This window comes from Ixodes scapularis, unplaced genomic scaffold (assembly GCF_016920785.2).
Source record: "Ixodes scapularis isolate PalLabHiFi unplaced genomic scaffold, ASM1692078v2 PGA_scaffold8__174_contigs__length_109621045, whole genome shotgun sequence".
NCBI classification, from domain to species: domain Eukaryota; kingdom Metazoa; phylum Arthropoda; class Arachnida; order Ixodida; family Ixodidae; genus Ixodes; species Ixodes scapularis.
The window spans coordinates 9,655,450-9,683,146 of record NW_024609883.1 but is presented as its reverse complement, the minus strand read 5'-3'; the positions used below and the strand labels follow the sequence as shown (position 1 = coordinate 9,683,146).

General features: G+C 46.2%; 1 protein-coding gene across 1 annotated transcript in view; it reads left to right on the top strand.

The window, feature by feature from the left end:
* Positions 1-27,697, top strand: part of LOC8041283 (laminin subunit beta-1) — a 97,985-nt gene that overhangs the window by 20,190 nt on the left and 50,098 nt on the right. Inside the window, exons 4-14 of the mRNA XM_029993932.4 lie at positions 493-724; positions 1,521-1,701; positions 8,632-9,030; positions 10,620-10,740; positions 11,863-12,051; positions 14,454-14,633; positions 17,019-17,125; positions 18,961-19,176; positions 20,237-20,395; positions 21,735-21,855; positions 25,796-25,923. Coding sequence (XP_029849792.2) covers positions 493-724; positions 1,521-1,701; positions 8,632-9,030; positions 10,620-10,740; positions 11,863-12,051; positions 14,454-14,633; positions 17,019-17,125; positions 18,961-19,176; positions 20,237-20,395; positions 21,735-21,855; positions 25,796-25,923 — 2,033 coding nt within the window. The remainder of the gene's footprint in view (positions 1-492; positions 725-1,520; positions 1,702-8,631; positions 9,031-10,619; positions 10,741-11,862; positions 12,052-14,453; positions 14,634-17,018; positions 17,126-18,960; positions 19,177-20,236; positions 20,396-21,734; positions 21,856-25,795; positions 25,924-27,697) is intronic.

The window sequence follows — 27,697 nt, the reverse complement described above, 5'->3', positions numbered from 1 at the left end:
AGTGTATGTTATTGGAAATGTAAAGGCCATATAGGGGGTTGTGGAGTACGTGGGAAACATCTGTTAGACATAATAACAGTCTTTAATGTAAACAGCATACAGTCTCATTCTGGGTAGAAATTTACAGTAGCAAATTACCTCAAACAAAATTACCTTATTCCTTGTGTGACATTATAAACTTGACTCTGAGTGGGGCATTTTTGTTTGGTCATGCGTGCGGCGCAGCTTTGTAATTATAGCAGTTCCTTTTTTTACTGGTGATAACCGGTCACATTTCACGCTATGTGTCCCAGTTTCCTGGTTTGCATGGTTTTATGTCCTCGTCTATTTTTGCTGTCGTGAGGATCATAGAGCTAGGACATATCATACCTCAGGGAAAGTTATGTTCATAGTTTTGTACCTTGTAGACTACTCGTACCACAGATGCAGGACGTTTTCTCGAACAAGGTCGACGCCGAAGGAAGCCTAATTGGCACGTCGGTGTGCACGCAGGCTCGTCGCGGGGCAGCCAGCCCCAGGCGTGCGAGGAGTCGAGCTGCTACCCGGCCACAGGGAACCTGCTGATTGGCCGGGAAGACAAGCTGTCGGCCACGTCGACGTGCGGCCTCAGAGCCCCTGAAGCCTTCTGCATCGTGAGCCACCTCAAGGAGCGCACCAAGTGCTTCCGCTGCGACTCCCGCTCCGAGGGACGCAACTACCACGGCATTGAGAACATTGTATCCAGGCAGGTGCTCTTGCGTGCCGGCGGTTCTCAGACTTGTGTGTGTTTTCGCTCTCCGCTTGTCCGAAGGGGCTCGAGTCCTCGCGGTATTATTTGTTGAGCCGACAGTCCGATGTTTGGCGGCCTACACCGCCGCGGTTGAAGTGTCACATTATCTTGCCATGCACTCGTGTCCCGTGTGTCACTCCGTGACCGCTCGTCACGAGCCTGCCGCACCGTCACCGAAGTCCTCCAAGTGTCCAAATCCCCACAAACTTCTAACACGGAATGTGTTGAAGTTAGAGAGCTGTCGTTTGGCTGTATTTTCATGCATAACGTGTATACCAGTATTTTGAACACATTTCAGACGGTCCACAAAAATAGGTTTTTCAACCTCTCGGACTACAGAGGTGTGGCTAATTTAAAGCGAAAATGTCAACAAACAAACTTGCCTCGCTCAAAAAAAAAAAAAAAAATTCACAAAGTCTTTTTTGTTTACATTAGGATGGCTTGAAGGTGAAAGCCCAAGCGCCGATGTAGATGTGATAGTGAACCTCCGAAGACCGTGCGCTTTCTGACGGCGCACTTTTGGCGCTGTTTCGTTGACTCCCTCGGATCGTGGCGTCGGCTCTGGCCCCGGCGATAGCGAACCTCGGAAGACAGCGCGCTCTCAGACGATGCACTTTTGGCGTCGTTTCATAGGTACCTTTTGTTTTGGTACCCTTTCGTGTCACCGACATGTTTTCGCTCAAGGACTTTGAAGGTCGAGTGCACATTAGGTGTTCTTAGAGGACGTTCCCCACTCGTTCCTGTTTGTCAGGATTGGCGGCAAGCGGCACAAGGGATCTTGGTGGCAGTCCGAGAACGGAGTGCAGGGCGTCTCCATCCGCCTGGATCTGGAAGCCGAGTTCCACTTCACCCATCTCATCATCACTTTCAAAACTTTCCGACCGGCTGCCATGCTCATCGAACGGTCTCACGACAACGGGAACTCTTGGAGGGTGAGTACTGGCGCTGCCGTACAGGTTGTCATTTGCTCTGTCATTTGCTCGTCCATACTACGGCTCTGTGTACATCATGGGTTTTCAAAGCTCGAGTTCTCTCTCGAGTGACGGTCAAGGGGCCCTTCCCAGCGCAGGGTGTAAGCCTACAAGCCCTCTAAGCAATAATTCACATACTAGGAAGTGATTGACTCATAGTAACGTAACAGTGAGTTGCTCAGATCTATTAGTGTAGTGCTCAGGCAGGAAAAGTGCCTTACATAAGGGCGGAAACTATCGAAGACATTTGGGAGCCTGGGATATCACCTCTGAGGGTACTTTGAGGAACCCCTATGAACCTAGCTTGAAAGAGTGGTTTATGTGGGTGAAACGGCATTGGCTGGATCTGAACTGCTGTTTTCACATTTATGTAAATGAACTTATTGTGTGTCTTCCCTCGATGGTCCTCTAGTAATCAGGACTGTTATGAGAGCTGATGTGAAATTCTTTTACTGCTTAATGCACTAATAATGATGCACTTACATTACAATAATTGTCCATATTGTAACGAATAAAAATAAAATGCGATTGTGTAAGCGAAAGTAAACATTTAATGAGGCAAACATGTGCCTACAAACGTGAAAGGTGCCAAGCATTTTGCGTTGGCGATGGGAGGGCGACTTCCCAAGCAGCGTGTTACTGCTGCTTTTATCCTCGCGGTATGTTTAGGTGTGTTCCGAAACAGAACAGTAGCTGACACCCGAGCATGAGCCTTTCAGAAACGTACATACAATATAAAACAAGGATCTGGGCCGAACGAAAGTTTGCACGAGGTTCCAACCCCATTCTTTCGCATGGCAGCCACGTGTGTTGCCAACTTCGCCGCGAACATGACAATGTTGCCACGCGTATCATCGAGCGAGCGCTTGCTTGGCCGAATGGTTACCGCACCTGACTGTTGCGCGGAAGGTCTAGGTTCGATTCCAGTCAGCGGAATGTCTTTTTATTTATTCTTTCTGCTCTGCAATCTTGTTCGATAACATTCTCGTCTGACCGGGTTCCGAATGCTCTACGCACCGAGAGTTCTTCGTCGAATGTTCCAGAAACCCACGCGGGTCCTTAAGGGGCTCTGCATGGCGAGGGGAGTCAGTCTTGTTGCAGTGCTTGATCCTGCTGTTTCGCCGACATCGACGCCTGCGACGCTAACTTACTTTTATTTTGTTTTGGGCACATGTTCGCCTCTTTAAACGTTTAGTTTCTTCAGTTATTCTACGGCTTATCATTTGTCATTCGTGACAATATTGCCGCGTGCATGGTTGGCTTAGCACGCGTGGCTCCAATATGGAGGAACAGGGTTCAAACCCTCCCAAAGTAGTTTTCTCTTCCACTTTTTGTAACACTTCTAGAAAGTCCCAGTTCGTTCTCGACAGTTGCCATGTGTTCTAGTTAGAACCTTCCGTAACGTAGACTGTGCATCAAAGCAGTCCAAGCATGCTGCCCATCTGGTCAATCTTAAAGGGGCGATGCAACAATTTTTGTACTTTGCCCAAATACCGCTTAGAACGGATCCCTAACATTAATGACCTATGAAAGACGCATTCGTTTTTCACTTCACGCAATAGAAGTCCCAGAAAAAAATTAAAGAAAAACGAGCAGCGCTCACCCCCTCAACTCGCAGCCAGAACAAGCGGCCACGTGATCTGGAGCTGATTATATGCCGCCAATGTTGATCATAGCCACGCGCTGGGGTTGGCAAAGCACAGGGCATGCGCTGAGTTCCAGATATTGTTATGGCTCGGCTATTGTCGTCGTTGCAGCGATTGGACACGGGCCACTACCCGAATGCTTCTCCAGCTAGTAATTATCACGAGCCCAAATCGAGTGCCCACGCAATGCTCGGGTCCAATCTATGAACAGCATTCAAATATCGTCATATGGGTGTACTGCGATCTCCCTGTTACGTCATGAAATTTTGCAAAGGAGAGATTGAATGAAAGTGATCGCTTTTGTCCTTGAAATTACACCGCAACAAAGAAGTTTCTTGGCCAGCGGAGTTGTGTGCGAGTATCCTTGACTCCCACTAGTGCCAGTAAGCTCGTGTATAGTGAAAAACATTCCAACTGAATATCGTTGCACAGCTCCTCTAAGCTCACACTCGATCCCACCGTTATGCCAACCTCGATGCCTGCGAAGCCAATTATTGTATTTTTGTTTTGATGCTACTTCTTAACATTAAACTTTTAGTCTTCTCAGTCATTCCTGCCTGGTCACCTGCCATGCATAACAATATGACTGCACAAAGTTAGTCTGCCATTAAATAAGCAGCTTGTGTCTGGACTCTAAAGGAGCAGCTTGGCTTTTGTGGTCCAGCTGCTTGCCCGTGGTTTTCAATAATATCAGTGTAGCCGAAATGACTGTCACCTAACCCACAGGTTCTCAAACTAAATCTCAGGAATCGAGGGGTTCCCGAAAGTACCCTTATAGGTTTCCTGAACTTCCAAATTTTCGTGACCGTCCTTGTTTCCTAGTAAAGGGTTTATCTAGTTTAAGCGCTATTTCAGCAGACCAGAGACACTCCCTTGTACACAGCTATGAGCCATATACTCCCTAGTATGCACATGACTGTCCACAAGGTCTGCAGGTTGCATTCAAGGCAGAGGGCGCTCCTTCAAGGTTGTAGAGTTTGAGAACCCTTGGCCTAAGCAATGCACTTCTAATTAGAGAACTAAGTTGATATGGCCAGGGGTATGCCGACTTTGGCACTACTGACCTAGTTCTATAACTAGGTCAGTATTGTCCAGGAAGTCGAAGCGGTCAATATTGTTTTGGTTTGGTTCAGGCTTGGTAGCTTAGAATTTTATTCTGGTTTGGTTCCGGTTCAATGACGCATTCGAAATAAGGGTTCGGTTACCGGTTCCACCAAGTGCAAAACGGTTCAAACCAGTTCCTAAAATGAGAAGTTCACCGCTTCCAGTCATTAAGAAAAAAGGATGAGCCATTCCACTTTGCCGTTTAACACACGACACAGATGTGACACAGAATTTCAAACAAAGGTACAAACACATTTATCGTCTTGATCGGTGGTCATCGTCCCGCACACTTAGGGGTTTTCGACGTCCCCAGCATCCGGAAAGGAATCCGACAACACTTGCAGCGCACGAGTCAGCTTTGCAAGATCCCGCACATTGGCATTCTTCGTCAAGTCGTTGTCGAACCACAGTTGATCACACACCCTACAACTACACCCAAACTGTCTGTCCAGAAAGTCCCTTTTGAATTTAGCGTATGCTCCATTAAAGTTGTCCAATTTAGCAGCATGGTACCTGCATCTTTGTGATGCGTTCTCCACCCCGTGACGTTCGTCATCCTGTCTGGTTCACTGCATGCGCTTGGCGTTTTGCCACAATCTTCATTGGTGGTATTTGCTGCCCACCGCCGCTGCTGACATTCTTGTTGCCATTCGCGCCATTGCTCTTCGTAGGCGCGTTGCTCTTCGGAATTCCAGATTATATGCAGCCCCCCAATACGACGAGCGAAATGAAATTGAAAATGGAGATCGGCAACTTGTCTTTCTGGTTTTTTATATACATTCGCATGAACAACTAGACATGCACAGCCAGGTGGAGCTTGTCGCACGTTGCGCGAAATTCAGGATCTGAGTTTTTGTTGACGGACATGAAGAATCTGTGGAGCCCTAGCCATAAACAGCTTCGCTGTAAAAATTTGTTCAGCACGGCGTCATCTGTATTAAAAGAAAAAAAACAAGTCATTAGAAGACGTGCTGCAGAAACAAGGACAGCAAAACAAATATATGCCTAATTTTGTTTTGTGATCTTAACTTTTTATCGCAAACACTGTTTGCTGCAAATTACAGTTATACATGCACTCGGAAATAGTACCAACATACAGTACTCACATATGAAGTCAGTCTACCAGCACGCACAGCTACGCTGTGACGGTAGCCTGCACCACCTTCGTAAACTACCCACCCCGCCAGGCCTGGATGCCTTGCTCGAATGACTGAGTTGATGAGGTGAGGGACAGCAAAGGGCAGTCGAAAGATCATTAAAACAAAACAAAGATTAAAAAGTTGTATTTTTCGCCCACAATGTGCAAAAGAACGAAAGCGATAGCTGTAGAACAGTCGCACAATGCGGATGGAATGGTGCCGTCACATACCTGACGACGGAGGTGCGATGTGGTTAATTCTCATAGTTGTCGTGGTTGGCATTGTGGATGCCACTGACGACTGCCACCAGGGATCCATGAAGTAAGTCGGTAAGCACGGCGGAAGTTTCTAAAACCATCCAACATTATGCATAGCCACTCGATACTGCCAAAGTAGGATTTCACCTAATGCGAGTAATGTTTGGAAACAACTGTTTGAAGCAGACGACAGAAAGAATCTCCCTTCATTGCGCCATCCTTGGCAGGATGCCAGGGGTCCCTCTTTGCTCTCTTTGCACAGCATGGCCGACGGGAGGTCCCGACTTCCTCTCCTCGCGCTAAGAGGGCAGAGAAGAAAGCCCTTCTTCGCGAGCAGCGACAGCAGCCGACGAAGTCTAAATCTCTGCAAAGTGTTGCCCCTTAAAGCTACCACTTTAAAAACAAATGGACTCTACGAGCTTCAAATGGCGTCCAGGGCTCTGTGCGATTGGCATCCCGGCAAAACCGACATTGCAGTGTCGTGCTTGTTGTGGCTTCGACTCTTGGCGCCTCCAGATTCTCCGTTACGGAACAAACATGCCAACAGCCGTCGACGTTTTTTTTTACTCTTGGGGGCCCGTTTCCGGCCTGAGCGGCGTCGCCGTCAACGTCGCCGTCGGCGTAACCGCGTGGTGCATTATGGGAAATGTCCCATAATGCACCGCGCAAGCCCCCCACCGGGGTCACGTAACCTCGTGGGGGGCACGTGACCCCCCCCCCCCCCGAGATCACGTGACCCCCGCCGATGTCGCGTGACCCCCGGTGACGTCGTCGTCACTGATGACGTCATCGTCACTGATGACGTCACCGGCATCCACATCGTCATCGTCATCATCACTGATGACGTCATTAGTGACGTCACTGATGACGTCACTGGCATCCACATTGTCATCGTCATCATCACTGATGACGTCACCGGCATCCGCATCGTCATCGTCATCATCACTGATGACGTTACCGACATCCGCATCGTCATCGTCATCATCACTGATGACGTCATCAGTGACGTCACTGATGTCGTCAACGGCATCCACATCGTCATCGTCATCATCACTGATGACGTCATCAGTGACGTCACCGACATTTGCATCGTCATCGTCATCATCACTGGTGAAGTCATCAGTGACGTCACTAATGACGTCATCGGTATCCGCATCGTCATCGTCACTGATGACGTCATCAGTGACGTCAGTGATGACATCTTTGGTATTGGGGGGGTCACGTGACCCCCCCTGTTTAGTTGAACCCCCCCCCCAGTACCCTTCCCTCCTCCTCCTCAAGAGCTGCACTGTAATTCGGCGTTACATGGAGTTGTAAGCGGCTTTCACTTTTTTTTATTTTTGTGGTTGCTTTCTCTTTTTTTGAGGAATATTGCTTAAGAGCAAGAAAAGAAAGACTTGCACACAAAGAATAGCTGTTTAGCCTCTTGGCATAGTCAGATACTTTGTTTCACCTTACGATGTACCGTGATGGACACTACAAGCTTCACGAGCCGATCCATAGTTTGTAGCTTGTCACGACCCTTTGCGCTCCCTGCGTTGCTCCGCCCAACCGGAAAGACACGTGACACTCTTCGAGCTATGAATTGGCTCCAGTGGGTCGTAGCGTCCTTTATGGTTCAACGTAAGGTGGAACTGGGTATGGAACTGTACTTATACGTGGTGGCTCGCCGACGCCAAGTCGTGGTGAACTTAGACGTGAAATATATTAATTTTAACAGAACGGAAATCTGGGCTAGTTGGTACGTATTCATAATATAAACAGCGCGACTGGCAAGGACGAAGAAAAGAGAGACTAGACGACACGAGCGCTGACTGACAACGGGCGGTTGATTAGGCCAAAATTTTGTGAAGGTGCCAAAAAAAGACTTTGTGATATGCGATCGCGATTGCTTCTTAGGCAGAGGGTCATTTTGTTTGTTTTCTTTTTGGTTTCGTAAAAATAAAAAAACCGTCAGTTGTCAGCCAGCGCTCGTGTTGTCTAGTCTCTCTTTTCTTTGTCCTTGCCAGTCGCGCTGTTTATATTTTGAATATATTGTTTCTGTTACTATTGAGCTGTCTAAACATTGCTGCCATTTGTTCAGTCAAAACTGCGTCGCTGGCTCGAATGCCGTGAATAGTACTTAATTGAGCTGATGCCGCCACCTGCGAGAAGGCTGGCTCACATTTTATTTCACTGAACGGTTTTCCAGTAAAGCGGTAACCGCAACAAAAGACTGCGGTTTCGTTCCGGTTCGGGTTCATTATCGAATGTCTGATTTCAATTACAGTATTCTTCCGGTTCGGTAAAAATAACGGTTTCGCTCTAATAAGGTTGATAGCTGGGCTAGTTGGTAATCGTTGTACATAATGGAATAAAACAGCACAAAAGATACAAAAGGAAGAGAACCCAAACAGGACAGGGCGCTGACTCGCAACTAAATCTTTGAGTAAAGAAGCTTTAGTTGTAAGTCAGCACTCTGTCCTGTCCGGTTTGTCTCTTCCTTTTGTATCTTTTGCGCTGTTTTATTCTATTATGTACAACGATTTTGCTCCCGTTTTCGGCTCTGGTTCGGTTCGGTACCCCGGTATTGTCCAAGGTAACGCTGACCTAGTTCTAAAATTAGGTCAGTATTTCTCAATGCTAACCTAGTTATAGAACAAGGTCAGTACTGCCTGGATACCTCCACTACAAGTTGTAACCATAATCAAATTTCGTGAATCGGCGTTGGCGTTAACACGTTTGGCCCTCGATCACTGCTTGCAGGTGTACCAGTACTTTGCCTACGACTGCGCTGACAGCTTCCCGGGGGTGCCCACGGGGCCGCGGCGCAACATCACGGACGTGACGTGCGAGACGCAGTACTCGGGGGTGGAGCCCTCGAGCGGCGGGGAGGTGATCTTCCGGGTGCTGCCCCCGCACATTCCCATCGACAACCCGCACAGCCCGGACGTGCAGAACCTGCTCAAGATGACCAACCTGCGCATCAACTTCACCCGGCTGCACACGCTGGGCGACAACCTGCTCGACTCCCGGCAGGAGATCAAGCAGAAGTACTACTACGCCGTGTACGACATGGTCGTGCGGGGTTCCTGCTCCTGCTACGGCCACGCCAGCCGCTGCATCCCCGAGGAAGACGACCACCGTGGGGGCCGGGACGACATGGTAGGCTTTTCTCTGCCCAGCCTCTGAGCATTGGAAGTTGGTCGGTGGCAGTTGTGGCCGTTCCATAGAAAGTGCTACAATTTAACGTGGTATCTGTATAGGCTGGGGTTGCACGAAAAATTTCTCTATAAAATGTGTGCTGTGCAGAAGTGTAACTCAGAAATGTAATGTGAAAGCATAATGCGGGACACTAAGTTTAGCGTGAAGTGTTTTCCTGCTAATTTTGATGGGAAAGTCTGAATTAATATATAAATACACCGATTCAATTCAGCCACTAAATTTAGCAAGGAAATGCTTACCGTTGAATTTAACGGGACATTCTAAATTTAGCAGAAGTTAGCGTGATTTCCAAGATCGGAAAAGCTTATAAATAAACTCTGAGTGCAGTTCAAGATACGCTGCACCCTCTTCGTGTGTACCAACAACTTCCTTCGTAGGATTAAAATCTTTTATGTGGAGATTCATTTTATCTGGCACTAACTGTTTCAGAACTCTCTTTTATCCAGCGTGAAAATGAGTGGAAAATGAGCTCGGGCATGCATCTTGTATTTGCACATTTGGAACCCTGCCATCTCTTAGGGAAATCGGAAACGCTGGGTGCAGGAGTCTCGAGTGCAAAAATGGCTTCAGAATGCAATGCTTTTTTTTTTTTTTTACGTTTTGAAATTTGAATAATTAGAGATGAGCACGGCTTAGGTCAGAGAGCAAAAATGCGGGTGGGGCACAATGCAGTGGGGGCATCACTGCTTTTCACCGATGCGTGTACATCAATCATCACTGCTTTACACCGGCGCACGCACATCAGGCTTCACCACTTTGCACAGATGCAATTGGAGGAGTGGCACGAAGGAGCCATTTAGCTAGGTTGGCGCAGAAGTCTGGTGTATGGGCTTAATATGTATAGTTCGTTTATTTTCGAACATTTTAAAAGTAGCGGGTGGCCATTTTTTGCTACATTGGTGTGTGCTCTGTATTTTTCGGTATACCATTTTACTTGAATCCTAACAATTGTCTAGTTTTTCTTTCTCTCTTTTGCCACATTTCTAGCGTAGGAATTGTGTGGTTAGTAGGTATGATTTTAACTAAGTCTTGAAACATATCTCGCTCCACCCTGCCTTTCTTAGGCAACATGCAATCTTGTGTCAAAGGCAACGAAGTAGTGAATGCGAGCAGGGAAACTAATCACATTCCAGTCTAGCAGTTGTCAACCTGGTCAACACCTGCCTCAGCTGAAGTGAGACTGCCTCAGGAGATGAACTTTTCATTCTGCTCTGCTGCTATGCAGAGAAGTCAATGAGCAGGGTGCCTGCACCTCTTTGTCAACTTAATTTTGTAATTTCTTATGAACTTTTGTGCAGGAGATCCCTAGCCTGGCTCTTAGGGCGCTGCTCCTCTACGGTGTCATCTCTTTGGGTGACATGGTCATTGCTGAATGCATTGCTCCTGAATATTAATTCCTGCAACTTACATTTATTTTTGCGATTTACTTTTATTCCAACAGTTTGTGATGTCATTTCTAGCGGCTGCCATGTCAGTATCGGTGATACTTCTTTAGCATTTCCGTTTCAATTTGTCACAATCTTTGACAGGTCTATGGCAAGTGCCAGTGTACGCACAACACCAAAGGACTAAACTGCGAAAGCTGTGAGGAGTTGTACAATGACCAGCCATGGAGACCAGCCAGCGAACACGACCCCAACCCTTGCAAGCGTGAGTTACCGGTTTGCAATATTGTAGTACATGTTTTGCTTACTTTTGAGCACCGATGTTCACATACTTGCACAACTTCTTCAATCAATTTGGTATTTGATGCTCACGCAGAATAGATATCGGTAGGCACCAACCTTACCTCGGTAAAGAAAACGGGGCTGTAGACTAGGGTAAAATGTGGTAGCTTTTCGATGTGGCATCTATGAAGGACATATTCCGTCGATTGAATCGAGACAAACCTCATGACTTCATTCGGTCTACAATTGTAGCAGAACAAGCCTATCTTGCCTTTCTGTTCCTAGCCAAATGCTGTTCTTTCCTTTCCGGCATCCCATTGGCACGACGAACACGCTTATCCCCAAAGGGCTGCCGCTTTTGTTCAGTGTTGTCTTCTTCACTGCACTTCTTTCTCTTGCATGGCATCGTGAAGATGACGATAACACTTCTAGGAAGCGTATAACTTGTGTCATAGGCCGCTTTTGAACGTCTGCGAAAGCTGTGGAATTTCTGCACAATCGAAGGTGAGGAGCTCCCAGGCAAGAGCTCCTTGCCTTTGATTGTGCCGTAGCTGCTCAAGCCCTCGTGCGGTGCGAGCAAAATTCGAAGCCACCCGCTCACGCCACAGGCAGGCTTCGCGGTGTTGGTCACTGAAAGCGATGTTGCATTTAGTAACCACGGTTCAACAATGTTTCAACGAGTCTCCTTTTTGGCAACAATAAAGAACAAAAACTTCCCTTGGAGCACTGATTGGGCGTGGAACTCACAATTTCGGGTTCCTGGGTTCGATTCCCCTCGAGGGACGTTTGGAATTTAGTTATACCTTCTCAATTCATCCACTTATCACACTCTCGGGCATGCGCATTTGTTTTGTGTAACAATGCAGAATTTTTGCAGGAAGGCTGCCAAACGAAATGCTACTGCATTTAATAAACCCTGAAGTGTTTCAGGAGCAACACTCACCGTGCTCACCACCGAGGCACTTTGAAAAAGATGAATATCGTAGTTCATTTCAAAGCGAATATTGAATGGCGTATTATTCAAAAATGCTATTTGAAAATTCAAATGTTCACACAATCGTAAAATCTTATATCCCACACGTGCCGATCCTCCCACTCGTTCCAGAGTGCAACTGCAACGGCCACGCCAGCCGGTGCCACTTCGACGCAGCCGTGTGGGAACGGTCGGGGCGGGTGAGCGGCGGCGTCTGCGATGACTGCCGGGACAACACGATGGGGCTCAACTGCGAGCAGTGCGTGCCCTTCTACTACAAGGACCCCCAACGGGACCCCTCAGATCCCTATGCCTGCCAGCGTGAGTGCCTCTGTTGTGCAGAGTGGGGCAAAACCCCTTCTCTGTCTTGCGCAATTTTTTTTAGCTAATGCAAACAACTTTATTTTTGAAAATTTTGTAGGTTGTGGGCTTCGGAAATATTTTGTGGGCACCACATTTTGCGATTGGAAATGGTGTGCTATGCATTCATTAGCGGGGGTGGGGGGGGGGGGAGTGATTTATTAATGCGAGCAATTTTTCGCAACGTGTTTTTGAGTCACCAAAATTAGAACCTTGCAAAATTTAAGTCTTTAGCAGTATGTGAGGACTACAAATCTCCGTAATATTACCTCAAACTTGGAGATAGACATCTATCATTTGTGCAATAGCGACTCCAGTTATTACTAATTTAAATGCAAAACATGTTGTAGGGCTGGTTCCTAATGTCGCGAAAAACCGCTGCACACCACTAAATTTTAGTGAGACCCGTGGTGGCTAAATTTATCAGACAAGGCATTGCCTGCAAATTTGGCTGAAATAATAAATTATTACTACTTAACAGTAATTAATTATTTACAGGGAGGGAAATATATGGTCCTTCTACTGCTCAATCTGTGTCTCCTGACTTTATCCATTGTATCAAAGTACTTTTTGAAGAGGGCACATGAGCCTAAATTTCAAATTTTTTTGAAAAAATTCATTTTTCAATTTTAAGGTTTTCTGTTTTAGAAACCAATTGTACGCCCTTACACTAAATTTGATAACCATATGCCCAATAGTTACTTTGATCTAAAATATTTTCAACACATTGTGAGGCAGTAACAAAGTAAAGGAGTTCAATGTTTGAATGCATTTTTCTCAGTTCCACTTTTTGCTGTAAATTTCATACGAAGGAATCTTTTGTGCGAAGGTGAAAGTATTCTGATACCACAGTCAACATGTTCCTGAGCTGAAATTTACTAGGGAATCGGGCTATCTACTTTATTTTGTTTTAAGATGAAGTCCTCAGTGATAAAAAGCCTAGTTTTCAAATGTTGACATAGGACAGATTTGCATCTCATGTTTTGAGGTAACAACTCTTCCTGAAATATTTACATTAGAGTTATTAAAACTAGATAGCCCGAAGTCCCATATCCCCCACTTTATATTCAAGCAGTCAAAAGGGTGCTTAATAGCTTCATTTGCATATCATAGATTTCTTAAGGAAGAGTGCCACATCAACTTATGCAGGTATGTAAATTTGTCTTAGAGAGCTGAGAGTTTGCACAGTACACATGCGTCTGAAGTTTAATCTCCCCTTCGAATTTCATTCCGATCACTTGAGTAGTTTAGAAGTTCAATCTCTAGCCAGTGTCCCCCTTAAATGCGTTTCGTCCTTGCCCCTTGCTGGTCGACTGCTCAGAGCCAGTCGTGAGTTTGTACCCAGATTGCAACATCCGAATCCTGCCAAATACCGAGCAAGCACCCACCCAAAATTTGAAGATAACCTAGAAAAGACCGGGTATAGGTTGCTTGTTAGGTCAACAAATACAAACCAGGGCAGCATTTCTGTAGTGTTTCGCTTCCGACTACGTAGAAATGTGATAGCAAGCGTACGAGTTTTGCCATAGACCCCTTTCAAAAGCGTGTCCTCTGTTGGAAGCTGCGTAATTTCTGCGCAATGGCACACATAAGCGTGAGCTCCTCGCGTCGGATCGTGCATGGGCCAGATGAGCCTTCATGCAGCGAAAGCAAAACTCGAAGCTACCCGCGCCTGCTACTTGCACGTTTCGCAGTGTTGGTTGGCAAAAGGAAGGTTATTTGCGACTTCGGCATGATATGTGCTTTGCTTATTTTTAAAACATTTCGGAAGTAGCGGCTGGGCATTTATTGTGACCTGGACAGATGCTTGGTGTTTTACGACAGAGTTCTCAGAGTTTGATGACTACTAGAATATATAGTGTCTGTATGTCGTCACGTGGGGCAAGTTGTAAAATTGTGCTTAGTCCGGTCAAGCAGGGTTCCCTGTCTACTTGTTTGGTTTTAATTTTATGCCGTTTGTAGCAAATATTTTTCACCAATTATTGCCGACCATGATCCGAGCACCGTCCAAATATTTGCAGATTTTTTCTCTGACAATTTGGTAGTCTCAGTGTAATTTAACTCCGCTACACATTTGCAAATTCGTGAAAAAGGGGATGTGAAAACCATTTATTCGGGGTGCTTTTATTTAGGAGAGTCAACCGGAAACCGAGGATTGCCTCTTTCAGCTCTACGCGTTTAGTGCCGCTCTAGCGCTAACATTGGCAGTTTTTTTTTTTCAAAGTTGCTGCACATGATCATGTTCCTGCCGTCGTACCAAGCTCCCCTGTGCAATGCCACTGCGCATCAATGCATAATATATTTTGTGTTACCGCTGCCTGCTTGCCACTGTGTATTTCTGACTTTGGTCTTTGCCCTGGCAGCTTGCGATTGCGACCCCCGGGGCTCGCTGGACGAGGGTGTCTGTGACCCGCAAGACGACATCCAGGCCGGCTCGGTGGCCGGCCGCTGCCACTGCAAGAAGAACGTGGAGTCTCGACGCTGCGACCGCTGCAAGAGAGGCCACTTCAACTTCCAGGCGGCAAACCCCGACGGTTGCGAACGTGAGTCTGACAAAGTCCGACTACCGTAATATCCCGAGTCATCGCCCATCCCCGAGCCATCGCCCACCCCATTTTTTGGGCCAATATCAATTTCCGAAAAAACACCGAGTCATTGCCCACCCCTTCAAATACCCCAGAGCGGACTCTGCGATCCGCGAACACTCATCCTACCCGAATGACGCGGCCGCGGACCATACAGTTCGAGGACGTCCGTGACAAATTAAAACAAAGGAGGGAAAGACACTTATTTTTGTTTACCTCCGTGAGCGACCCCAAAGTGGTCGTGTATCCGTGCGAAAAGAAAATGATGGAGATAACAAAATGAGAGTTTGTTAATGTAACCGCGGAGTGTTAGGTCAAAGTCTGTCTCCGCCGAAGTAAGGTCACCGCGAACCCGCTCCTTCTTTCCGCCCGTCGCGACCGCGGTTGTGCAATGTTTTAGGCAAAGCCAACGCGTAAATAAAGCTTTGCTGGAACGCCCTACACAGTCGTTTGCAGAGCGTCCCTACCGTGCATTGATAGCCCGCCGTGCACGGACGCACGTACGTACGCACCAAACAAGAAAGTTGCGCAAGAGCTTGCAATTGACAAGGCGCCCGACTTGGCCCGACGCCAAAGTATTTGCCAACGCGACCGCCGGCTTTTCCGCTTTCCCAGCATTGCTCTTGGTCGCTTCTTTGGTCCGCTCGCTCGCACGTTGCGCCTGGTCGGTTTTTCTATTTTCTTGTAGACTTTTCTTTCTTTATTTTTTACTAACTAGGAGAACATAGTGGTGACATCCTTTCACGGAACAAACGTTCGCGCTATATGCAGATCGGCAGTGTTTCTAGCGCATATGCAAGCAACGGACTTCGCTATAGTAAAATGTTCTTTCGTGAGCATTTTTTTTTATAAAACAATGAAACTAAAACGAGTTTTGAGTTGGATGTATCTCTTGTGCATCAGCGCTAGATACGCAGAGAAAAATAGGCGGTTTTTTCCGCTTTTTTTCAAGTGTTTGTGCACACCCACCGAGACATGGCCCACCCCACTTTTTTAATGAATTTCAGGTGGTAGGGGGGTGGGCGATGACTCGGGATATTACGGTATATAGAGTTTCTACTCTCTGCCATTGTTTTTACAGCGGAGCTGTTAAGAGCTAGGTTCCCCAGGATCGTGTTTGGTACCAAAGAAATGTCGACACAAACCTACACGAACCTCTGGACAGCTACTGCCATCTATAAGCGACGGTGGCAACCAGGCAACCAGTCTGGCTGCCTGGTTGCCTAAGAGATGGTGGCAACCTTTAATAGTTGGGCGAGTTGGTGGGAATTCATCATAGGAAACAGCGCGAAAAACAGACGAGGTTGAAGAAGAAACACACGGGAAGAGTGCAGCGCACGTCACGTGTGTTTCTTCTTCGTCCTCGTCTGTTTTGCGCACTGTTTCCTACGCTCTTACCAGTTTTGGTTTGGGCTCATGGTGGGTTGTCCGCGTGCCCTTTCTTCGGGGAAAGAAGACCGGGTGCGGAAAGAGCAGCGACGTACGCAGCAGCGCAAATGGGTTCGCAACCGCCGCGTGCGTCGAGCACTTCAGATTCCCTTGCGAAAGAAGAGGAGATCGCTCGCCTGAAAAGCCACCGCCGAGAACAGAAGCTGCAGCTCCGCTGCTCTTCCTTCTTCACCAGAGTGGAAAGGCTGAAAGTTTTTTTAATAATAAAACGCTTAGTTCTGAAACTCTGGAACCTGGTTCAGATCGATAGTGCTACATTTGGGTGGAAACCAAGCGTTCGGCAACGCATAGTTTATTTTTGCGGTGGTTGCACTGTATATTTGTGATCTATGGGTGCTGTGTGCAAGTTGACAAGTGGTTGTGATGTAAATCTCGTGTTAAGCCAAGCCAGAGAGCCAAGCCTAGTTGATCCACAGAGTTAAATTTTCCTATTAATTGCAGCCAATCAGTGCGCAGCTGGGACAGACAATTTGCATGTCCTATTGCAACCTCACGGCTTTGCTGCGAAGTCGTCATGCAGTGACGGGCAGATTTATGGATGAGGCTCGAAGGGGGTATCTGCAAACAGATCTGATGTCACGATCGAAGCGTTGTCCAGATCTATTTTGTTCACCTAATAATTGCAACTTCACCTGGAACGAAACATTTCAGTTTAGAAAAGAGCTGGGGTATGTAATTTTTTTTTTTTTCGTAAAATAATTTTTATTTTGTTGTTAAATTTTGCCCCTGTGCAGTGAAAGCTGTTGTTTTTGGTGTTACTTGTTAGTGCGTTTTATATTTTATTAGAGGGCGGTAGCTTTTATTGGAGGGTGGCTGGCTTTACAAGCGATTAGAGCCAAGCTTCAACTAAGGTCTTGAAATGAGATTGTCTTCAATGGCCACCTGTGTGCACAGCCTGCAGCTGCCACGAACTGGGCACAGCCGGAGACGGCTGCAATGTCTACACGGGAGAGTGCACCTGCAAGCGCAACGTCATTGGCCGGGACTGCAACCAATGCCTGGTGCGTCACTCCCTCAGGGAAGATTCTCTGGGAAGGGCTCAGCTTGGGAGCTGATGGGAGTTGGTGAATGGGCAAAAAGAAACAAACAAGCTGGTGAATGTTTTTGAAAGAAACTTATTGCTCAGCTTCAGAAAACATTTAATAATTGGTTAATAATTATTTAATGATACAGAGCAGTGGGGACGATCTCAGCTAAAAGCCAATCTCTTCTCACTAGTGAACCAATGGAGGAGTATCTTTTATGTTGAGGTTCTGTCTCGGCCTACGGAGCACAATGTGAAGAGTTTGAACCCTGGGTAATTCCTTCCCCAGGAGTTCTCTTGTGTGCCCCTCATAGTTCCAGTTTCTTGGCTGCATAAGGTCCCAGTATTTCTACCTCTTTTTCTCTTTTGCGTTGATTGAACAAAGGAGTTAGAAAATATACAACACAAAGTATTTAAAAAGCATTGCCAGTCACATTAGTTAGATGGGATTATTATTTATTTATTTGAAAATACTGCAGCCCCACATAAGGTCATTGCAAAAGTGAAAAGAAAAAACATACATTGTATACAAACAAGCATAGACTCGCTATGGTATAACACCAACAATAACTTAATAGAGGGTCCAATAAAATCTGCTGTGTATGCTAAACTTTTGTAACGCAACAAAACCAAATTATACAAAAACAACCTATTAAACTTCCAATACAAATCTTTCAAGTTCAAGTGAACGAATGACTTTATGAATGTTGTTTCAATTATTTAAAGTTCTAGGAAAGAATGAATATTTAGTCAACTAGGGATTATTTGGGTCAAAGCATTGCTTCTATTTATAGGCCAGTGTGCAGTGTCTAAACCTAAGTAATGTCTTACTTCTGGGAAATGGAGATGTACTAGATAGTATAGCATAAGTGGTTAAGAAGCCATTGACTTTACACTGAGGGAGCTCTGGGCACTTACGCTTGCTCTTGAGTGGCCTGTATACAGCTCGAGTACCCTAAAAGCTTGATCTTGATCGGCCAGTGCACAGCCCAAGTTGTATCCTGAAAGCTTGTTCTTGATTGGCTGGTGTACTGGTGAAGTAATACCCTGTAAGCTCGCTGTTAATTGGCTGGTGTACAGCCCAAGTGTCCTAAAAGCTTTCTCTAGATTAACCGGTGTACAGCCAAAATAACACTCTATAAGCTTGCTGTTGGTTGACCGGAAAACGGCCCAAGTACCCTGCAAGCTTGCTCTAAGTTGGCTGGTGTGCTGCCCCAGTAATACCCTGTAATCTGCTGTTGGTTTGCCGGTGTATAGCCCAAGAACCCTGAAAGCTTTTTTTTGATTGGCTAGTATGCAACCAGAGTACTATGAAAGCTTGCTCGTGATTGGTTGGTGTACAGCCCAGACACTATAGAAGCTTGCTCTTGATTGGCCAGTGTACAGCCCAATACTATAAAGACTTGCTCTCTATTGGCCGGTGTACAGCCTGAGTACTATGAAAGCTTGCTCTTGATTGGCTGGTGTACAGCCCAGACACTATAAAAGCTTGCTCTTGATTGGCCAGTGTACAGCCCAATACTATGAAGACTTGCTCTCTATTGGCCGGTGTACAACCTGAGTACTATGAAAGCTTGCTCTTGATTGGCTGGTGTACAGCCCAAACACCATAAAAGCTTGCTCTTGATTGGCCAGTGTACAGCTGGAATACTATAAAAGCTTACTCTTGATTGGCCTGTATGCAGCCTGTGTACTTTGAAAACTTGCTCTTGATTGGCTGGTGTACAACCCAAACACTATAAAAGCTTGCTCTTGATTGGCCAGTGTATAGCCCGAATGTTAAAAGCTTGCTCTCGATTGGCCGGCGCGCAGCCCGAGTACTGGGGGCTTGGCAACGACGAAGACGGGTGCAAGCCCTGCGACTGTGACCCCGGAGGCGCCTACGAGAACAGCTGCGACGTGGTGACTGGCCAGTGCCGCTGCCGCCCCAGTGTCCAGGGTCGCCGCTGTGACCAGCCGGACACGGGCTTCTTCGTCGGCAACATGGACTACATGGTCTACGAGGCCGAACTGGCCAAAGCCAGCCCGGTGAGGCTGTGTAGAAGTGGGGGTGAAGACGTGGCCCTCCCCTCTTAAATCTAGGCTTTCTATACGGACGAAACACAAACTTCAGCACAAACTCATTTCCAAGCTTGCTTCTTTGTTTGCTCCGTGTTCCATGTCGGTGTATTCAGCGAATCGGAGCTCCAATTCTCTGAATCGGTGCTCGAGCGCTTTCGCGCAGGAAGCAACTATGGCCGGCGTAGTCACTCCCTGCTTGAAAGTGCTCGAGCACCGATTCGGCGTATCATCGCCACTCAATGATGATGATCGGCCCCGCCGGCACCTCCACGGGGAAGAGGAAGGCAACCTCCTTAAAACAAAAGCGTATCATTCTTGACGAAGTGCACATAAATATAAAAAATGCTGTCCACCGCCAGTATCCTCCATGGCGGCTATCACAGCTGTCGACACGGTCCGTATGTAACTCGCAAGATCTTCCCTCAATCGGAGCTTCTTCTCGTAGTTGATGAGAAGCGGCTCCGATCTTGCAGAAAGTGCACGCACGCGGAAAAGTCTCGATCGCTTTCTACAGGCACAATAAGCATGGGCCTGGCCGACCCATACTATCTTTTTTTTGCGTGTTAAAAATTTATGGAGTCCAGATATAACAAAGAAGCAGATACAGCAAAGTGATTCCCGTTGACTTTGTTATAACCGGTCTCGCAGCACCAGCATTTTTAGTTAAGAGATATCCCTCTCTGCAAAAACTGGCAAAAAATTTTTCCCGTCGATTAAAATTTTTATGTTTACTATTGAACAAAACTTTAAGGCAATTCATTATGCGAGTAATAGAATGTTTTTGTGTTATATTCGTTGGCCCCGTTTTACTGATATTGCTCCGTATTGACTGTCCCTTTAAAGTGCAAGATATTGTAAGTTTGTGATTCTTAGGCAGATCAATGAATTTGCGTGGTGCAGTGTTTCTGGAGGATAGCTACAAAAAGATGACAGTAATCACATTTTCAGAAAACAGACTTTGCTTGCACTTTGTTTGGTTTTCAGTTCGTTCTGTTATGACATTTGTCCTTTCTATTGCATTTCACAGGACTGCCAAGTCCTGGTGCGAGAGCCATACGCCGAGCGGGAAGCCACCTGGACCGGTCTTGGGTTCATGCAAGTTCACGAGGACTCCTACCTGGAGTTTGATGTGACGGACGTTCCTACCTCTATGGAGTACGACATCGTCTTCCGCTACGAGCCCAAGGTGAACTCGGCCCCTACGTGGCGATATACTTGTAAACAGCTTGGCAGTAGTATTTCACTAACTTTCCTGAGCTAAAGGTTCGAAAACCCGCAAGGCCCATTTAGTGGGCAACCCGCAAGGCCCATTTAGTGAACAATCGAGCATTTTCTGAAAGGACAAAAACTAAATTATTGTTAATGTTAACCTTGTCATAAGCGCTTTGTCATCATATCTGCCTCCTCTGGTTTACTATACAAGAAAACTGTTTATGGCCTCTTGAAGCGTGTGTTCTGTTAGGTTGGCGGAGAAAGAACCAGACACATCTGCAGGCCAAAGGGCCACGTAGGAGAATACACTTTTATCTCGTCACTTTCTACCAGCTGGCGGCTGAGGCTAGCCGGTAGGTGGTGGGATGCTTCATACCACATTTCCCTCTTCCAGAAAGAGTGCATGTGCGATATAAGCTCTGCTATAAACCACACATTCCGAAACCAAAAGCCTGGTAACTTGCCCACCAATAATCATTATTTGTACCATGCTGACAGTTAATGCTGTCTTCTATTAATGACATTCTTTCATCTCTCTGGACTAGAGTTCATCCAAGTGCCTGCACTATTAAAGGGACACTGACAGGGTTTTTATGCTTGTCAAGGTTTTTATTTGTACATGACACTCGAGAGCCCAACTACCCAGAAAACAACTCGAAATTCGTTTTCTTTTGACCAAAAACAGCCGGTCGAGAACTGGTTGGTTGGAGTTGCGCTTACTCTCTTCTCCCTGGTCACGCGCTGTTTTCTGTAATTTAGGCACAATCACCAAATATAATCAAAGTCGTGGGTCATCGAAAGCGCACACACAATATTAAAAATAGAAAAGAAATATGATACCCCTTTTTTTGTGGCTTCTGAAAAGCAGCTAATGCATCAATTAGGAAAAAAAAAGTATTGCAGCCACGTTGATTTCCGCCACCTCTCTCCTCCCCTATATTTCTTCTTCCTCCCCAGTCTAGTTTCGGTATCGGTTTCGAGCAGTTGCGTTTTTTGACTTTATTAAGAATATACATGACGTTGGAGCAAAATATTGAATGGGTAGTCTTCTGACACCATTAAATACAAAAAAATAAAAAAATAAATTTTGGGGTTGTCAGTGTCTTTTTAAGGCTGGCTAAAACATTTACATTTGAGTGCGACTGACTGCGTAATGACTTTTTGCAGTCCACCATTACGCATTGTGCGAACTTTGGTTGTCATGGCAACCATTTTGTAGGGAGCGATCAAAATCACTTATTACTTAGCTGGTCGCACTTTAGTCATGCTGATCCAAGTGAAACAAGTAAACAACGATACTTTTCTTCTTGCAGCTGGCTCATGGCTGGGATGAAGCGATTGTCACCATCGACCGTCAGGGCCCCGTCGATCCTTCTGGGCCATGCGCTAACGTCATCTCGCAGGACAACAGACAAGTGATCAGCTTTCCTGCTAGTGAGTGTGCATTGTTCGGTTCAACTGATCACTATTCAGAGTTGAAGGTTTGATTCCCACAGCTCTCATGCTTTTGTTTAACCACTTTTCTATGACGCACATTGAAGATGTCCAGTTAACTTTTGTATTGCACTGGAAAAAGTGCCTCCAAGCAGCCATGTTTTTCGAGGAAACTGAATTCAAATTCCCTAGCCATCCATACAGCAAATTTGAACTGGGAAAGTGCAGATATTTTTTATATCCTAGTCAGTACCCTGATTATCCTAGTTGTGCTTCAGAGGTTATATGGTGATGCTTCCCTGCAATGCTTGGGCACACTTTTTCAAATGTCCCGCTCACACTCTGAGCGGGCACTCTTCAGCGTTATGCTTTTACCGAATCTGGTGATAATCTTGTATTTTTACTAGTTTTTATTATTTTTATAAAGTAAACTTTCGTTAAATCGACCTCGACGGGACCTGTAAATTTGGTTGAATTTTCCGAATGATATCGAATTGAAAAAAAAAAGGACAGAAAAACGGTTAAAATTAAACTTCCTTTTATTGTCCAAAGTACTTCCGGATGGTTTGCTGCCGTCTGCGCTTAAAACGCGTGTCCAAAAGCGTGCTCCAGCTTAACTAAACGTCGCGCCCCCAAAAAAATGCTCACAATAAAAAAAAAAAAATAATGAATAAAAAAAACAAAAAAAGCAAGTTTTACGAGTCGACTGTGGCGCCGGGCAGCCGACCATTGGTGGCAGAGAAAATTAACAACAACAACAACAAAAAAAAAAAAAGAATTTTGCGCTTTCTGGCACGCAAGATGGACCGCACACGATGCTACAGAAAAGCCCTTTGAGAGCGCGCGCTGTCTCCACGCCCGACCGACCATGTGCTATGCTCTCCACGCCAGATTGGTTGCGCTGGCTGGAGTCATTCGCTACGCTTCATCTCAACGGCGTAGAGGAGCAGGCGCATATTTGCCCACGTTCGGCTTTGCAGCAAAGGGCCCCTGTTTCGCCGTAGGTTGGTGGTTTTTCTGCCGTGGTGCCGTGCAATGTGAGGCCGCGCACATTCGCTCGGGATGAATTATCCGATGCGGAGTCTTCCCGAGTTCAAACTATCAAACTTTTCCCCCCATAGAAATGTATGGGTGCTCGCCGGGACTTTTGAACACGATCAAATTAGACGAAAAGTCGAATTAACCGAGGTCGAACTAACGAAAGTTTACTGTATTTCTTGCACAATACAGTACAGCCCACTTATAATGAGCTCGGAAATATCAAAATAAAGAATATAACAAACTAAGTTTAATTTTCCGTTACCGTTTGTATGCTTGCAATGCAATATGAGCCCGTTTTAACGGGAAACCTCGGGAGGTCCGCCACAGATATAACGACAAAACAACTACAAAAGGATACTCAAATTAAATTTAAAGAAAGCTATTTACGGTACCGTAATATCCCGAGAGATAGCCCACCTAAAATTGAGAGATTTGCTAGAAATAAGGAGTGGGCTACCTTCGGTGTGGAATCAAGAAAAGTTGGAAAAATGCTATTTTTAGATTATGTGTCGCTGCCAAACTCGTTATCATGGTGAGAGGCATTGAAGCGAAGATGATGGTACTTCCCAGTCAGCAATGTTCACTTTATCCCGCCATAGCTAACTTGACACATTTACACAGAGATCATCATTGATCCGACCACTATGATGACTAGGAGTGGGTTATCTTTCCGTGTTTAAAAGAAAATAGCAAATCAAACTAAACAGGGGGGTGGGGTTATTTTTCAAGGATGGGGCATCTCTCGGGATTTTACGGTATATTTATAGAAACTAAGCACAAAAACTAACCGCTGCGTTCCGATAGTGCAGCTAATTTGCCCGCCGCACTTTGTGCTAGCGAGGCAGGAACTCGCTCTGGTTGGCAAGCTCGCCTTGTCTGCATTACGCATGACGTGCACAGCTGTGCACGTCATGCGGAAAATTTCGGGTTTTTGCCATTTCTGCAGTTTCCATTCTGCGTTTTCCTGGCTGTGTTCCAAAATTTACTTGAATGGATCCTGTTACTCTGGCAGATCATGTTGCACGACAACACAAATAGAGCAAATGAGAACAACACTGGACGCAAGTAGGTTAGAAGATTGGTGGAAATTATCTAGGGAAAATTGAGTGATGCACAACTAACTAGCACAAATGGGAACAGGCGGGACAGAGGAAAATTGGGACTCCCTCCCGCGTGGCTCCGGCCCAAAGTCTCAACCCTGTCTCTCAGTGGGTCCGGTGCTGGGCTAATGCTGACAATGTTTGACCAGAGGAAAATTGGCGACTCCCTCGCTGAGTAAAAGAGGCGGGGGGTGATGTTTTTTAGGTTTTTTTTGCCTGATCCCCCAAAGGTCATCCTGGTGATATCCCACACTGCCTGGTGATAGTTAGGGGGAGAAAATTGGCTCATAAGGGCGAGAGGGATCATATGGTTGTCTTTCTTAGACTTAGGCTAGGTGGTGCAAGCTATCGCCCGTTACAAAGGTTATAGTCATTAGCATCCATCCATCCTTCAAATGCCAAGGTACAGAACCTTCATCCTAGAGTAAGGTTGACTAAAGTATGGAACATGGCCCTTGTCTTTCGGCCCACCATCTTGCGTTGTGAGCGTGTATCCCACGCATCCTTATTCCTCTTTTGCTTCTCGCCGACCAATGACTACACACTCCTCTCGAATCGCTCACCACACCTTCCGGACTTGACCACCTCACTTGTTTCTCTCTCCGACGACGGGCCTACTCAAAAGTTTCTCTTGGCAAAGACTGAGTCGCCCACCACACACTAGGACTACTGAGCTTTATCCCACTGAATCTATTGCTGCCAACTGTGTTTGTCTCTGGATCTTGTAAAAGACACCAGTCTCCGGTCCAGTCGGATGCGGCGGCGGCTAGCGAAGGCGACGAGGATAATGACGACTCCGCCAGGAAGTTGGTGTTTGCCGGAACGGCTTTTGCCGCGGTGGATACCCTCCAAGGCTACTTCGGTGGTGCCAACCAGGCTGAGCTCGAACGAAGCCTTTTTCCACACTTCGAGTTAATTTAGCCAGTAATCGCAAAGGCATACGTGGTGCATACAGTTGCGAAATGATGGCTACTTTGGAGTGCATTAAAATCTCCTGCTAAATGAGCTTTTCTTTTTTTTTTTAATGCAAAGTTGTTTATGGCTAGGGTTCCGTGGATTTTTCACGTGCGTCAACAAAAACTCAGGTCTCGAATTTGATGCGAAATCGCTTCATTCTGTGCAAAAGCTTGTATGTCTCATCAACTGGATGTGAATTTTCGGTAGATTAATTAACAATAGGCACCGTTTTCAAGGTCAGTAGACTCTCAAGTAGATAATAAAGGTTTCTCAAAGATTTGCCACTGTGCGACCCGCATCGGCCATGTCTACGCCATCGTTCCAAGCACTGGCGTGCCTAGTTTCCTTTCCTTCCGCTTTTCCAGGGTGGCGGTCCGGTCGGAAAGTAGAAAATTCTGTGTCACGTCTGTGTTGTGTGCTAAACAGCATCGCTGGTCATCCACCTCTGCAAAGTAAAATAGCAGATTCTTTTTTTTTTCTTTTTTTTTTGAAGTCCATATGTAACAAAATATTAATATAGCAAACTGAATTCAGATTCTTGTGGAGTTTGTTATAAGCGGGCTGTACTGTATAATACAACTATATTTTCTATGATGTGAATAAGATGAGAGCTAAGGTCTTTATCATCACCACTGAAACCATCAAACTTTGTCATAACAGTTTCTTCAAATATTTTTAATGCTTCGCAGTTTACATGACGAACTACTGTTTGTGACATATCCCTTTCTTCAGAATTATTTTATCAAAATTGACGGCTCTCACGTGGCGAGGGCATGTTTCTCAGCATGCGTGGCTCATGACAGCAAGGTCACAATGTGCGATTGTTATGTGGCCCTTGCCAGGTGACCGATACGTGGTTGTCGCTCCGCCCGTCTGCCTGGAGAAGGGGCGTCGTTACAAGGTCCGGATCACCTTCAAGCAATACGACCGCATCGTGGACACGCCGTCGGCATCCATTCTCATCGACTCGGTACGTTTCGGGAAACAATCGTAGCATCTCTTTGATGGGGGAAATTATTGCGACGTTCTCATACCTGTTTGGGTAAAGAATTGCACATCTGATTCATTGGATAATAGTTTGAGCATTTTAATTCCCTAGAAAAATGGCTGTGCAGGACGGAAAGGTAATTTAATAAGCCAAAGGCATACATCCCTGTAGCAAGGTGCAGCATAGGGACAAAGGGTAGACATTGCCGTGTCTTCCCCTTGTTTATGTGGCCTTCTTGCGGTGTTTCATCTGCTCTCATACATCCCTGGTTTAGACAGCACACCTGCATCGAATACCTAGTGTAGAATGAAGGAGAAAGTAAATAATGTAATTTAAAACGTCTTCCAAGCTTATAAAGCACTATGATGCCAAACAACCTCGGACCGGGACAAGGAAACTCAAAATGTCTAAAAAAAAAAGAAAAATGCACACAAAAAAAGAAAATATTTTAAGCTCAGCTACTACATTTACCATTATTTCCAATATACAAGTTGCGAGGTTGTGTAAGTTGCGCCTCCTATAAATGGGTGACACAGAAACAATAAGTTGCACTTTTGTGCGAGTTCCACTTGCATATTTCTATTTGGTTCGTGCGACGAAACTGCATTGACAATTAGCCTGCATCTGTGTGTTGCGATCGCAATATATTCACGAACGGGAGCCAATTTCAACATTGTCATCAATTAATCGAACAACAAATATAACCCCGTGGTAAATTTGCAGAGCTAATGTCTATATTTGAAGAAAAAAATACATATAGATTCAACCATTATACAACACACAGACGGAAATTTCGTAAAAAAAAAAGTTGCGCGGACACGATTACGCGACGTGATGCGAATAGACAGCGTCAGCTGGCGTGACATATCAATGATATTGCCTCCTGATTGACTGGAAAATTCCGGAGGTGTTGCGTCATGCGATGTCTTGCGTAGACCACAAACACATTCTCGCAGACGCTCTGCACAAATTGCTCGGTCGCACCGGCGTGTCCATTTTTCGCTCGGTAACATTCTCTTCTACATGCTGCTTCACGTTCACACACTGGATGACCTTGATGTCTAATACGTTCCATCCTAACACCCATGGGGAGACCATTGGTGCCTACGCATTCACGCTGTCGAGCAGCCGCCGCTTCGGCCGCCCCATTCTTGCACGCAAAGGCTTAGAGTTCCGAGGGAACGGGCAACTGAAGCCGAGAAAGAGCAGGTGGCGAGGAGCGCGATCGCACGACCCCCAGCCCAATCGAGATCGGCCGGACGCGCCGCACCTCAGCCGCAACTATTATCGGCGAAAGGGCGAGGGTATCACGATTTACTCGCCCTCTCTGGGTGCCAAAGCCACTCGCGATAAATGCACGCATACTCTATTCGTTTTCGGCAACACAACACTCGCCGGTACAGCCGACGCTGTAAAATTGAAACTGCAGACCAAAACCTGCCGTATTTAGTTACCCTCCTATATAACTGAACATTTTAGTTTTGAATGCGAAAGCATTAACTGTCTCATGGAGCGAGCCCACGTCATCAGCTTTGAAACCATGCCAAACGGATCTTCAATCCTTCTCCAAATCAAGCCAGCTCTCAGCTATGAAACTGTAACCACGCTCAAAGCTAGCCACGGCACCTTCACCGCTTCAATCCCATTGGCTAACGCGCGTCGACCAGGCTCCCATTCGCCGGACACGCAGCACCATGGGTGGCCGGTGGTCGAAACTGACGCTGCGCGTCAGCTTCAACGACCAACAAACCTCATG